The sequence below is a fragment of the Vespa velutina genome, chromosome 12 (genome assembly GCF_912470025.1).
Source record: "Vespa velutina chromosome 12, iVesVel2.1, whole genome shotgun sequence".
In the NCBI taxonomy this organism is placed as follows: Eukaryota; Metazoa; Arthropoda; class Insecta; order Hymenoptera; family Vespidae; genus Vespa; species Vespa velutina.
In genome coordinates this window covers 1,334,165-1,346,664 of record NC_062199.1, presented here as the reverse complement: position 1 = coordinate 1,346,664, position 12,500 = coordinate 1,334,165, and the positions used below count along the sequence as shown (strand labels likewise).

Sequence of the window (12,500 nt, the reverse complement as noted above, 5' to 3'; positions counted from 1 at the left end):
TGACAACCGACGATATGAGAGTTCAATACGAATCTATGTTTGAATCTACGATCGCAAATTGGACAGACCTCGCAGGGTATTACCCCGCATTCTAATCTCTTATGACGGCTCAATGAAGTAGGCGCCTTGTAAGTCTTCCCGCACCTGTTGCAAACGTATTTAGCATCTGCTGCATTGTTCCTCGTTGAATCCTTTCTCTTTTGATATCTTATAGTTTTATATGGTGCACTGGCGTAACCACGCGACCAAGTAATATCGTTCCTCTCTTGATAATGTTGTACGTCAGACGAGAGTAGCATCGTCGCTAGGAGACCTGAAACGAGACGAGGATATAACGTTAGTTAAATGCCCTTTGACTTTATTTTTTATCATTCCTTCCCCATCCATCCTTCCTTCCATCCTTTCCCCAATCCTTCCATCCTTCCTTCCTTCCTTTCTTCCTTTTCCTTTCTTTCTTCTTTTAAATTTCATTATATTTTCTTTTCTTTTTTTTTTCTTTTTCTTTTTCTTTTTTCTTTTTCGCTATGAACAAATATATCTGCGAATAGATAGATAGATAGATAGATAGATAGATAGATAGATAGATAGAGAGAGAGAAAGAGAAAGAAAAAGATGGGGAGAGAAGGGGGGAGGGAGGGAGAGAGAAAGAAAGAGAGGGAGAGAGAGAGAGAGAGAGAGAGATTTCTTTTTTTTTTTCTTTCCTTGGAAAATTGTTTTCTAACGACTCTATTTCCTCTTTTTCATTCTTTTTACTAATCCCTTTTTTTTTTTTATTTCTTTTTTCTTCTATTTATAAATTCATTATCAATCTGTAATAGAAATGTATTTGTAAGAAGTGCATATAAATACCTGAGAAAAATAAGATTGTAACGATGTTATATATGACGGATCGATCGAATCATAAAATTGATCTAACGTCAATTCAGAAAAATCCTTTGGGAGAAATCTCAGTTATTACATTTTGATTATGTGTCCATATACGTGTACGTATATATATTTATATATAAATATATATATATATATATATATATATATATGTACGTTATTATATTATTATTATTTTATTATATTATTATTATCTTATTCGTTGGAATAAGATTTAATTTTTTCAAATCCTTTTTCTCTCGATCGTTTTTGGAATTACGTTCGAAAAGATTCTTTAGACGGATATAGGGAAAAAGTAAATAAGGGATGATGTTAGATATCTGATTATAAGAGTGAAATAGAGAAAAATAATGAGAAAGAAAGAGAAAGAAAGAGAAAGAGAGAGAGAGAGAGAGAGAGAGAGAGAGAGAGAGAGAGAGAGAGAGAGAGAGAGAGAGAGAGAGAGAGAGCAAAAGTGGCCTCGCAGGCAAGCAGAGAAATTATTTCGTGTCCTCTTAAGTGCAATTGCAATTGTTGTTACAAATGATAGGTACATATACATTGCCCTTTTTTTTTTATTGGTTTTTATAGACGCTTTGTGTTATTCGCTGATAAGAGAGACTTTTGTGATTCGTGCGTTATCGCAAGCAATTTTCAGATAGAAAGAGATAGATAGAGAGATAGAGAGATAGATATGTATATATATATTTATATATATATATATATATATATATGTATATATATATATATATATATATGTTTGTATATATATATATGTATATAAATATGTATAATAAATATGTATATAGAGTAAGTTGTAGTAGCACATTGTCTCTTTTATATATATATGTATGTTATGTATGTATATATATATATATATATATATATATATATATATATATATATATGTATATATATTCTATATTTTGTTTTTCTTATAAATTTGAATTTATTTTCTCCTAATAAGCGTACACAAAGATATATTTTATATTATGGGTACCCATAAGTGTAATCAATGATTTCAATATTAAATACATACACACACACACACGCACATGCACGCACGCACACACACTTATTATTTTCTAATCAATGAATATACATATTCGCCATCATTATCTTCACAATCTCTTACTTATACTTATCTTTCTTTTATAAATTTTCAATTCCTCTTTTATAAAAATTTACTTCGTACTATGATGGAAGAAGAATATGATCCTGATTGTTGATAAAAAAAAACATCGGTGTGGTAATTGTTCTCACATGATTTCGATGAGGACTCGTAATAAATTATCGTAGTACAGTCCGATCGAACGTTCCATCAAACATTATTTTCAATGTCTGACATGATTTAGGTGTGCTGGTACGGTTGATTAGCTTCGCCATTAAGCTGCTGTATTTGGATGAATTTCTAATCACCTGTGACGAATCTTGTAAGAAATGTCGGATCATTTCGTTGTCCGATCTATGGATGAGAATTATGCTTCGTTGCTTTTCTTTTCCTTTTCCTTTTCTTTTTTTTTTGTTTCCTTTTCTTTTCTTTATTTATCCTCATTTCCATTCGTCAATTCGATGCGGAATCCAAATTATTTCCTGAAGTATATATTTGCCGATTGTAATCCCAATCCATGTCACTTATTTCTTGCACGATTAATAATCTTGGATCTGACTTCTGAAGGAACGATTTTAAAGGATCACATCGTTCAATTGAAAATGGATCGTTCACAGTTCGAACACTATCATCGATGATTTAATTCTTATTCGTCACTAAACGAAACTTTTCTTAAATAACTTTGGCACTTAGTCGACTCGGATCACGTATCTATAGAAATTCACATATGTTTTCTCTTATCGCGAATTTCTCCAGATATTTCTTACGATTTCGAAATATCGAAGGGGAGGAAACAAAAAAAAAAAAAAAAAAAAAAAAAAAAAAAAAAAAAAGAAAAGATGAAACCGCACGCGTCGCATCGACGTGCATTATACGTTTTCCCTCGGAAGATTCATAGCCCGTCATATTGTGTCTTTTGGGATAATAGAAAACTTTTTCTTTGTTGAAAATTATAAATTTACGAAAAAAAAAAGACCAAAGAAAAAAAAAGAAAGAAAAAAAAAAAAGAAAAGAAAAATTCCTTTACAATATGCGCAACAAGTTATCACACGTGTCGAATATATTTAAATCGAACTTAATCAACGGCTAATATATAATTATTAAAATAGATATCTCGACGACTTATGGATACCCCATAATACAGTATATAATTATAATTTCTTTGCGTTATTTCTTTTTTTTTTTTTTCTTTTTTTCTTTTTACGATCATGGTCTCTTTGGTTAAGAATTGATGAAAATAAAAAAAAAAAATAAAAAAAAAAAAAAAAACAGAAAAGAAAAAAGCAAGTATAAAGAAAAAAATAAATTGCCTTTCGAAGATTTCCCTTCGAAAATATAAATAATGAATATATAATGATCCTCTTATTTGTTATTTTGCCATAACAGGGAGATAAATAATATTACGAGTGTTAAGAGTTAAAAGAAATAATTCTTTTTCTTTTTCTTTCTTTTTCTTTTTCTTTTTCTTTTTCTTTTCGGTTCACGTAAATCCTCTCTTTCGACCGCAGGACGACAGATGGCTCGTTAGTTTGAATCTATGTGTGAATTTTTTCCCACAAATTGGACATGTCTCTTTCGGTTCGACGCCGCACTCCAATCTAAGATGTCTTCTTAGGGATGTATATAATTGATAACTCTTCCCGCATCTCGTACATTTATGGACGACAGATTTCTTCTTTTGCGGTAGATTAATCATCCTCCTCATCTTCAGCTGCCTCGGCACTGTCCAACAGAAAAAAAGAAATATCGGAGATCAGTTCGTTATTTATTCGTTCCTTTTTTTCTTTTCATTTCTTTTCTTTTTTTTTTTTTTTTCTTTTTTTTCCTTTCTTTCTTTCTTTCCTTCCCCTTTTTTTACACGTTACTTCGATCTCGTGTTTATACCAAATGTTCGAAAAAATGTTCGTTGATGAATCTTCTCCTTCGCACAGCAGGTTCTCTGATCAAGTGTGTGTGTGTGTGTGTGTGTGTGTGTGTGTTCAGTGAAATTCGAATGCGAGTTTTGTGTACATTCTTTTTATTGTATTTTTTTTTTTACTAAAAAAAGAAAATCAAAGAAGTATCGTTCAAAAAACAGACAGAAAGAGAGAGTGAGAGAGAGAGAGAGAGAGAGAGAGAGAGAGAGAGAGAGAGAGAGAGAGAGAGAGATAGAGAGAGAGAGATAGAGAGAGAGAAAGAGTACAAAGAAAAACATTAATATATAATATAGAACAACGAGTGATGGAAAAAATTGTATTTTGTATTGTGCCAAATAAATTTTATATCGACAATTTATTTTCTTTTTTCTTTTTTTTCTTTTTTTTTTTTTTTTTTTTTTTTTTTGGAGATTTACAAGATTAGTTTTATCAGTGTGATGTATTTATTATCTTTTTGTTTCGTTCTTTTGTTTGCTTCCTTTGTTTTTTTAATCAAATCGTGCAAGTCAATGAAATCGCAAAGATCTCGAATTTTTTTTGCATAAATTGAACTCACATACGTCAATTTTCGATCGTTCCTTATAAGAGATAATAAAAAGAGAAAAAAAAATATATATATATATATATATATATATATATATATATATATATATGTACTTATTTACACATTGTATAGTTTTGTTTGTATGAAAAAATGTCGCACATCATGTTTTCACTTTCAAGAATTTTTATACACAAATAAATCCTTTTTATACGGAATGTTTTCTCATTTTCATTTTATGATAAAAACAATTAATGTATTTACACTTTCTTTTATTCTTTTCCTTTTTTTTCTTTTCTTTTCTTTTTTTTTTTTTTTTTTTGATAAAGAAATAAACATTTATATATTCTAGAACATGACTAATGCATATATTTAAATGTTTTGAAATTATTATTACAGGCGACATTTTTCCTGACACAGCCACATATATATATATATATATATATATATATATATATATATATGCATATAGAAGAAAAATAAGGAAAAGTAATGAACGAATAAAATAAAATAAAATAAAATAAAATAAAAGGATAAAACAAAAAAAGATTAACCGAAAGGAGAAAAGAAAATATAAAAGAATAATATTTTCAATAGTTCAGTTCATTAAATAAAGCTTTGTCACGTTGATTTTTCGTGTGTTTCGTTTCGTTAACGTGCCTCGACAAATGATATTTTCTTTTAAATCTTTTCCCGCACATCGGACAAACGAAGGTACGTTCCATCTCACATTCCTTTTTATGCCGTTGTAGATAATCGTTCCTTTTGTATCCCCTACCGCAATTAGGACAGATAACGCGGAGGATCTTGAAAGTCGGTAATTTTATATTGTCCTTGTCTGAAAAAAAAAAAAATCCAAAATTACATTCGATTAGTTCGACAAAATTATTATTATTGTTATAGGGGAATAATTTCTTTCGCCTTTTTTCTTTCTTTTTTTTTTTTTTTTCTTTCTTTTTCTTTGTTCCTTTTCTCTTCTTTCTTTTATTTCGTTTCGATTTATTATCTTTCACGTTTATAAATATAACAAACAAAAATTATACTCAACAATTATTATTATTATTATCATTATTATTATTATTATTATTATTATTATTATTATTATTATTATTATTATTATTATCATTATTATTATTATTATTATTATTATTATTATTATTATTATTATTATTATTATCATTAATATTTTAATGATCATTAATAGGGGAGATAAATAATATTCCGTATGTTAGAATTTCAGAAAGATGATTTTATTTAATTTTTTTTTCTTTTTTCTTTTTTCACTGTTGCTCTCTTCTTCTTCTTCTTCTTCTTCTTCTTCTTATTCTTCTTCTTCTTCCTCTTCTTTTTCTTCTTCTTATTCACTTAATTCCTCTCCTTCGACTGCACGATGACATATGACACATAAGATTGTATTTGTGTGTGAATTTCTTCCTACAAATTGGACAGACCTCTTTTGGTTCGACGCCGCACTCCAATCTTAGGTGTCTTCTCAGGGACGTATGCAATTGATAACTTTTCCCACATCTCATACATTTATGAATGAGCTGAGTTATATTGACCTTTCTCTTCGCCTTCAGCCACGGCACTGTCCAACAGAAAAAGAAAAACAATAGATCAGTTCGTTTATTATTACTTTTCTTTTCCTTCTCTATTCTCTTTTCCCCCAATTTTTTTTTTGTTTTTTTTTTTTTTTTTTTTTTTTTCTCTTTTATCCTTTTCTCTTTTTACATGTTACTTCGATCGAAAATCTCTCTAGTCGATTCTCCTATAATTCGATTTTGCAGCACACAGTGGGTCGTTTGGATCAAGTGAAATTCGAATTTGATTTGTCAACTTTTTTATTCCACTTTTTTTTTTTTTTTTCTTTCTTTTTATATGTACAGACTTTTTTTTTGCTAAAAAAAAGATTAAAAAGGTGTCGTTAAAAAAAAAAAAGGACAGAGCTAGAGATAGAAACAGAGAGATACAGAAAGAGAGAGAGAGAGAGAGAGAGAGAGAGAGAGAGAGAGAGAGAGAGAGAGTGTGTGTGTGTGAGAGAGAACTATGAAAAATATTAATGTATAGAAGAACGAGTAAAGAAAAAATATAATTGTATTGTAAAAAGTAATTTGCGCATTGACAATATTCGCTGATAGTTTTGCAAAAATATTTTATTCGTCTTTTCGTTTATTATTCTCTCTCTCTCTCTCTCTCTCTCTCTCTCTCTCTCCTTTTTTTTGTAATCAAGATAATCGAATATCGTGACGATACAGATTCATTTTTAAATCGATTTTCAATCAAATTATAATCGACGATTGTATTTGTTCGTTTTTATTTATTTATTTATTTATTTTTCTTTTTTTTAATCGCTGTTAAATACTTTGGGTTAGGCCAATAAATAATGTCGGATATTTTTTGATACCAAGATTTAATTACCAAATGAATTCTACGAAAAAAATCGATTGTTCTTTCTTCGAGACTTTCATTAATTTATTTTTACTTTTATCAATATTCAGTAAAAATTTCATTACTTTTATTACAAATTATTTTATTACAAATACTTGTTGAAAATTATTTTATTTTATTTTATTTTTACCAATATTATTTATTGGCTAGTTCAATACATATTATCGATGGAACACATTATTGCGTTATCAAAACAATAGTTTAGTATTATTGTTATCATCGTCTTAAATCGTGTATAATCGATATGAGTCACATGTTGTTGTTATTATTCCCTTCGTTTCTCCGTGCGAGATCATTCTTCCGTGTGACGTCGTTCGAAACGGATCGTAGCTCCGGATTTTCTAAAGTGCGAATTTGTTTTTCGTTATTAAAAATTGTTAACGACGTGACAATAATGTGCCATATTGATGCAAGTTATTGCAGGGATGCGCAGAGCAGAGTTCTAATGAAAATTTCATTATAAAGAAAATACCTATATATAGTGAATATAAAAATTTGGAGTATGCAGAGAAAAAGAATTGTGTTATAGAAAATTCAAATACAAGGATGAAATCAGAGTCAGAGGATGCAACAGCAACAGCAATAGCAACAGCAACAGCAACAGCAACAAATGGAATATGTAAGAAAATTGAAAACAGTAAAATAGGAAAATTGGAGTAGTATAATTAAAAAAGACGTAGAGATAGATAGATAGATAGATAGATAGATAGATAGAGAGAGAGAGATCAAACAGAGAAACATTAATTTATAGAACAACGAATGAAAAAAAAAAGAAATTAGTATATCGTGTAAACTGGACTCCTTGAATGTTCGAACTTCTCATCTGAAAATAATAAAATACTTTCGATTAATTGAAAACATTTTTAAATTATTTCATACAATATTTTTTCTTCTGCTTCTCTGTACCTACCTCGATTGAAGTCGTTTCATAACATTTATATAACATTTCTATAACATAAATTTATATATATATATATATATATATATATATATATAAATAATAAATTATATATAAAGAAACGTTATATAAAGAATATTATAATATTTCACTGCACAATGAGAGTACGTGTTGTTATTATTATTTTTTTGTTTTTTTTTTTTTTCTTTCTCTCTCTCTCTCTCTCTCTCTCTCTCTCTCTCTCTCTCTCTCTCTTTAGTCCTTCAGCTGTCACTCATTAAACCTATACCTGATCGAGTATTTAAAATCCTCTTAGGTATCTGTTCGTTTAAAAAAGCGCGAATGATTATTATTTTTTATCGACACGTAACGAAGCGCCTTTGTTTTTCCAATGTTTGGTAAAAAGATTCGTGATAAAAATATGCGATTGTTCGTCGAGAGAGATTAAACGAATTATTCGTTTTAAAATACAATAAATACTCGTGTACACGTATCTACGTACATTGAGATATTTATTATTATATGACGAAATCAATGAACGATAATTGAATAAATTGATAATTGAAAATCAAAAAAGGATATATTAATATAAATGTGGAGATTTGAGTGCTTTATTACAGGATATAATTTTTGATAAGAAAAAAAAAAGAAAAAAAAAAAAAAAAGAAAGAAAGAAAGAAAGAAAAAGAAAAAAAAAACAAAGAATTAAGGAAAATTAAGAAATTTGTTTTAGAGATTCGATAGAGAATCTCTATAATAATAATAATAATAAAAGGGATAATTAATAAAAAGTTTCTATTGAGGGTGAATAATTGCGAAACGATAAAGTAACGAAAGAAAATAAGATGAATTATATGGTGTAACAGTAATGTGTTTAAGTTTAAAAATCATACAATGTTATATTCTTCGATTGTATTAAAATAAAAAATCGGTGAAATTAAAAAAGAAAAAGAAGACATTTATAAATGCGTTTATATTATTGTTATAATAAAACGGGTATTTTTTTCTTTTTTTTATTTGTTTGTTTGTTTCTTTCTTTCTTTCTTTCTTTTTACTCGTTCTTTGCAACATTGAGGAGGATTGAGGAGGATCTAACTCATACGTAGAAGTAATGAATACGTTCCTCGTGGGATTGCAAACGGTGTTTGTACTTGAATTTTCTTCCGCATATCTTGCACTCGAATTTCGGTTCTTTACCGCACTCCACACGTTGATGTTTCATCAGTGAATCTTTCCAAACGTATTTCTTGTTGCACTGCCAACATTTCCATGTCTTCCTCGCTGAAAAGAAATATCGATCGATCGTTATAATGAACATTATTAATTGTTAGGTACACCAATAAAATGGTTCTAAGGAAAAGAAAAAAAAAAAAAAAAAAAAAAAAAAAAAAAAAAAGAAAAGAAAAGAAATATCATCTTCGTCAATCTTTAAATTATCACACTTTCAACATAACGAAAAATAATACGATAGTTATGACAATGGAAAAAAAAAAAAAAAACAAACAAACAAAAATGAAATGAATAACAATTTTAACGAGTAATTTCTTCTCTCTATTTTTTTCTTTTTCGAAATTGTTTTTTCGTAAGAAGAAATTTTGCAGCATATTTTTCTTTCTTTTTCTATTTCTATTTCTTTTTTTTCTCATGAAACTTTATTATTCGTTTAATAAAAAAATTATTCACATTAGTATGTGTGCGTGTATGTGTGTGTTTGTGTGTGTACGTTTGTGTGTTTGTGTGTCCTAATTAAAGGTGAAATTAACGAATAACAAATGGGAACGAATGAACTAGCAGGAGGTATTGAATATATATATGTATATGTATATATACATATATATATATATATATTATTTTTTTCTTTTTCTTTTTAATAGAAATACTTTGTCAACGATAGACACAAACGATATTACATATTTGCGTAAAATAAATGCTGGAAGATATACAACAACAATGACAACAACAACAACAATGACGACAACAACAAAAAATAAAAAAAATAAAGGAATGAAAAAGAAAAGAGAAGAAAGGAAAAGAAAAGAAGAAGTAGAAGAAGAAGAAGACGATGAGAAAAAATTGCGAAGTACGGCTTACATATATATATATATATATATATATATATATATCATATCTATAAATAATAAATTGAAAAGAATTAGTTACAATAATTGTAAGGCATATTATGGGGGATATTTATTTTACAATAACATACACTTTTATGTGTATTACGAAAGAATGATACTTTAATGGAAATGAAAAGAAAAAGAAACGCGGAAGAAATAAAGTACAACCAAAAAAAAAAAAGAAGAAAAAGAAAAAAGAAAAAAAGAAAGAAAAAGAAAATGTCGAATATTCGATTAAAGCCGAGAAATTCATTAAGAAACGATATTTGCATTTGTGTGAGCGTGTATATATATATATATATATGTGACTGTAGTATGTATATTTTGTCTTTCTTTTTTTTTTCTCTTTCTTGTTCATATGCTTTCATTTTTTTGGTCTTTCGCGCGAAATAAAAAGTACACACATTGAGTGGTCAATGTTATGAAAAGAAAACGATCAATTTTATTGCATACAATAATTTTAATAAATCTCTTTCTCTCTCCCTCTCTCTCTCTCTCTCTCTCTCTCTCTCCTTATCTAATACTTTTCGTTTGTTTGTCTCTCTGTTATTACGATATTGAAAAAAGAATTAAAAAAAAAAAAAAAGAAAAAAAAAAAAGAAGAAGAAGAAGAAGAAGAAGGATCAAAGAAGGATCGGATTTCTTTTTCCTTATCTTCTCTTCTCTTTTTAAATTTTTTTTTCATGTCCCTTTTTTTTTTCTTTCTTTAACTTCTTTTGCAGGCCCTACGCTCGCCCAAAATTCGAATTACAGATCAATGCCGTGTACGCATTTAGCGTGGGATTGCCAACGATGCTTGTGTTTGAATTTCCTTCCGCAAATTGGACACTTGAATGTTGGTTCCTTGCCGCATTCGACGCGCATGTGATTCTTCAATGAGCCTCGCCATAGATAACGTTTGCCACATTGAAAGCAGACCCAATTCTTTTGCAAGTTCTTTAGGAAGACTGAAAAAGACAAGCAGAAAAGGAAAAGAAGAAATAATGGAGACTCGAGTTTAGGGATTAGCGTTAGATCTTTGTTATTTGCGAGAGACGTTTCTTGTTTTTTCTTTTTCTTTTTTTTTTTGTTTGTGTTTTTTCTTTTTTCTTTTTTTTTCTTTCGTTGTTTATTTCGATCAATTTTTTTTTCTTCTTTTTTCTTTTTTTTTTTTTTTTTTTTTTTTTTTTTTTTATTTACTTTCTCTCTCTCTTCCTTTCTTTTATTCTTTTTTTTTTTTTTTCTTTTCTTAATTTTTTTCTTTCCTTTTCTTTTCTTTCTCTCTTTTACCTCGTTATACATCATCGCCTGTATAAAGTCATTTTGAGAAACGAACGATCGTGGTGTTCTTAAGAAGAAAAGAGGGGGGGAAAGAAAAAGAAACAGAAAAAAAATTATAGCAGAGTTGTGCGTACGTTTTCTTCTTTCTTTTCTTCTCTTTTATTTTCTTTTATTTCATTTCTTTCTTTTTACTCTCCTTCTTTTCTTTATTTGCTTTTTCATAAAGTCGAACAAATTTTCTTTCGTATTTGTTTGTTTATTTCTTTCTTTCTTTTTTTTTTTTTTTTTTATTTTTTTTTTTTTTTCGTATTATTCTCTCCATCATCACACAAGCTGTGATAATAAAACAGGTCGATTGTGTAGTTAGTTCAAATTATTAAAAATGCAACATTATTAATTCGTACAACAGCACATGCACACAATCTCATAGGAAAGAAACAAAAATATACAGGATTGGGGTCAAAAGTTTTTTCTCTTCTTTCTTCTACTTCTTTTTTTTTCCTTTTTTTTTCTTATTTTTTTTTTTTTTTTTTTTTTTTTTTGAGGATTGGTTCGAATTATATACTTTTATAAAGAATCATTAATCACAATTTTTTTTTTTTTTTCTATAATGAGACACATACACAGGCAACGCATAAAAATATTTTATTTTCAGGGAAAAAAAGCAAAAAAAAAAAATAAAATAAAATAAAATCATTCCTTCATGTACTGTTAATGTTAATTTGCAAAATTTTTTGAAATTCCTCGTGACAAAATTACACTTATGTGTTATTTTTAATATATCAAATGACTTTGACAACACTTTCTGATAAACACAAAATCGCAGAATATGATGATTCAACGATACCATCATCATCATTATTTGTCTTCGTTGGAAAGATGGTTTAGTTCGTTGAATTGTTCAAAATTACGTTCAAAGATGAAATATCGCTATTATCAATTCCGTTTTCTTAACAAGTCGATATCGATTCAATGAGAAAACTTTTATGTAATCACTTTTTTCGACGATACGTGAAATCGTAAAAAAGAAAAAAGAAAACAAATAATAATAATTTTAATTGGAATCTAATAAAATAATAATTTTATTAGAAGGCATATAAAAATAATGATAAAAACAATAAAATTTCGAAATTTTCTTTTTCGCGATCTTTAAAATACAAACGATTCACGTATCTCTCTCGATTAAACGAATCCTGAAAGAATGAAAAAAAAAAAAAAAAAAAACAAAAAAGAAAACAAAAAAGATGTAATCAAAACGGACAAATACATATTGTCGTAATTTACAATTGTTATATGACTTGTAAGGAGGTATTATTAGATGCAGTTAAAGATCGATGATAAA

General features: G+C 28.0%; 2 protein-coding genes across 4 annotated transcripts in view; both read right to left on the bottom strand.

The window, feature by feature from the left end:
- The window catches only part of LOC124953498, a 3,572-nt gene extending 3,331 nt beyond the window's left edge, over positions 1 to 241 (bottom strand). Inside the window, 1 exon segment of the mRNA XM_047504999.1 lies at positions 69 to 241. Coding sequence (XP_047360955.1) covers positions 69 to 90 — 22 coding nt within the window. The 5' untranslated portion in view covers positions 91 to 241.
- LOC124953495 (longitudinals lacking protein-like) overlaps positions 1 to 12,500 on the bottom strand; it is a 237,120-nt gene that overhangs the window by 12,261 nt on the left and 212,359 nt on the right. The window lies entirely within an intron of this gene.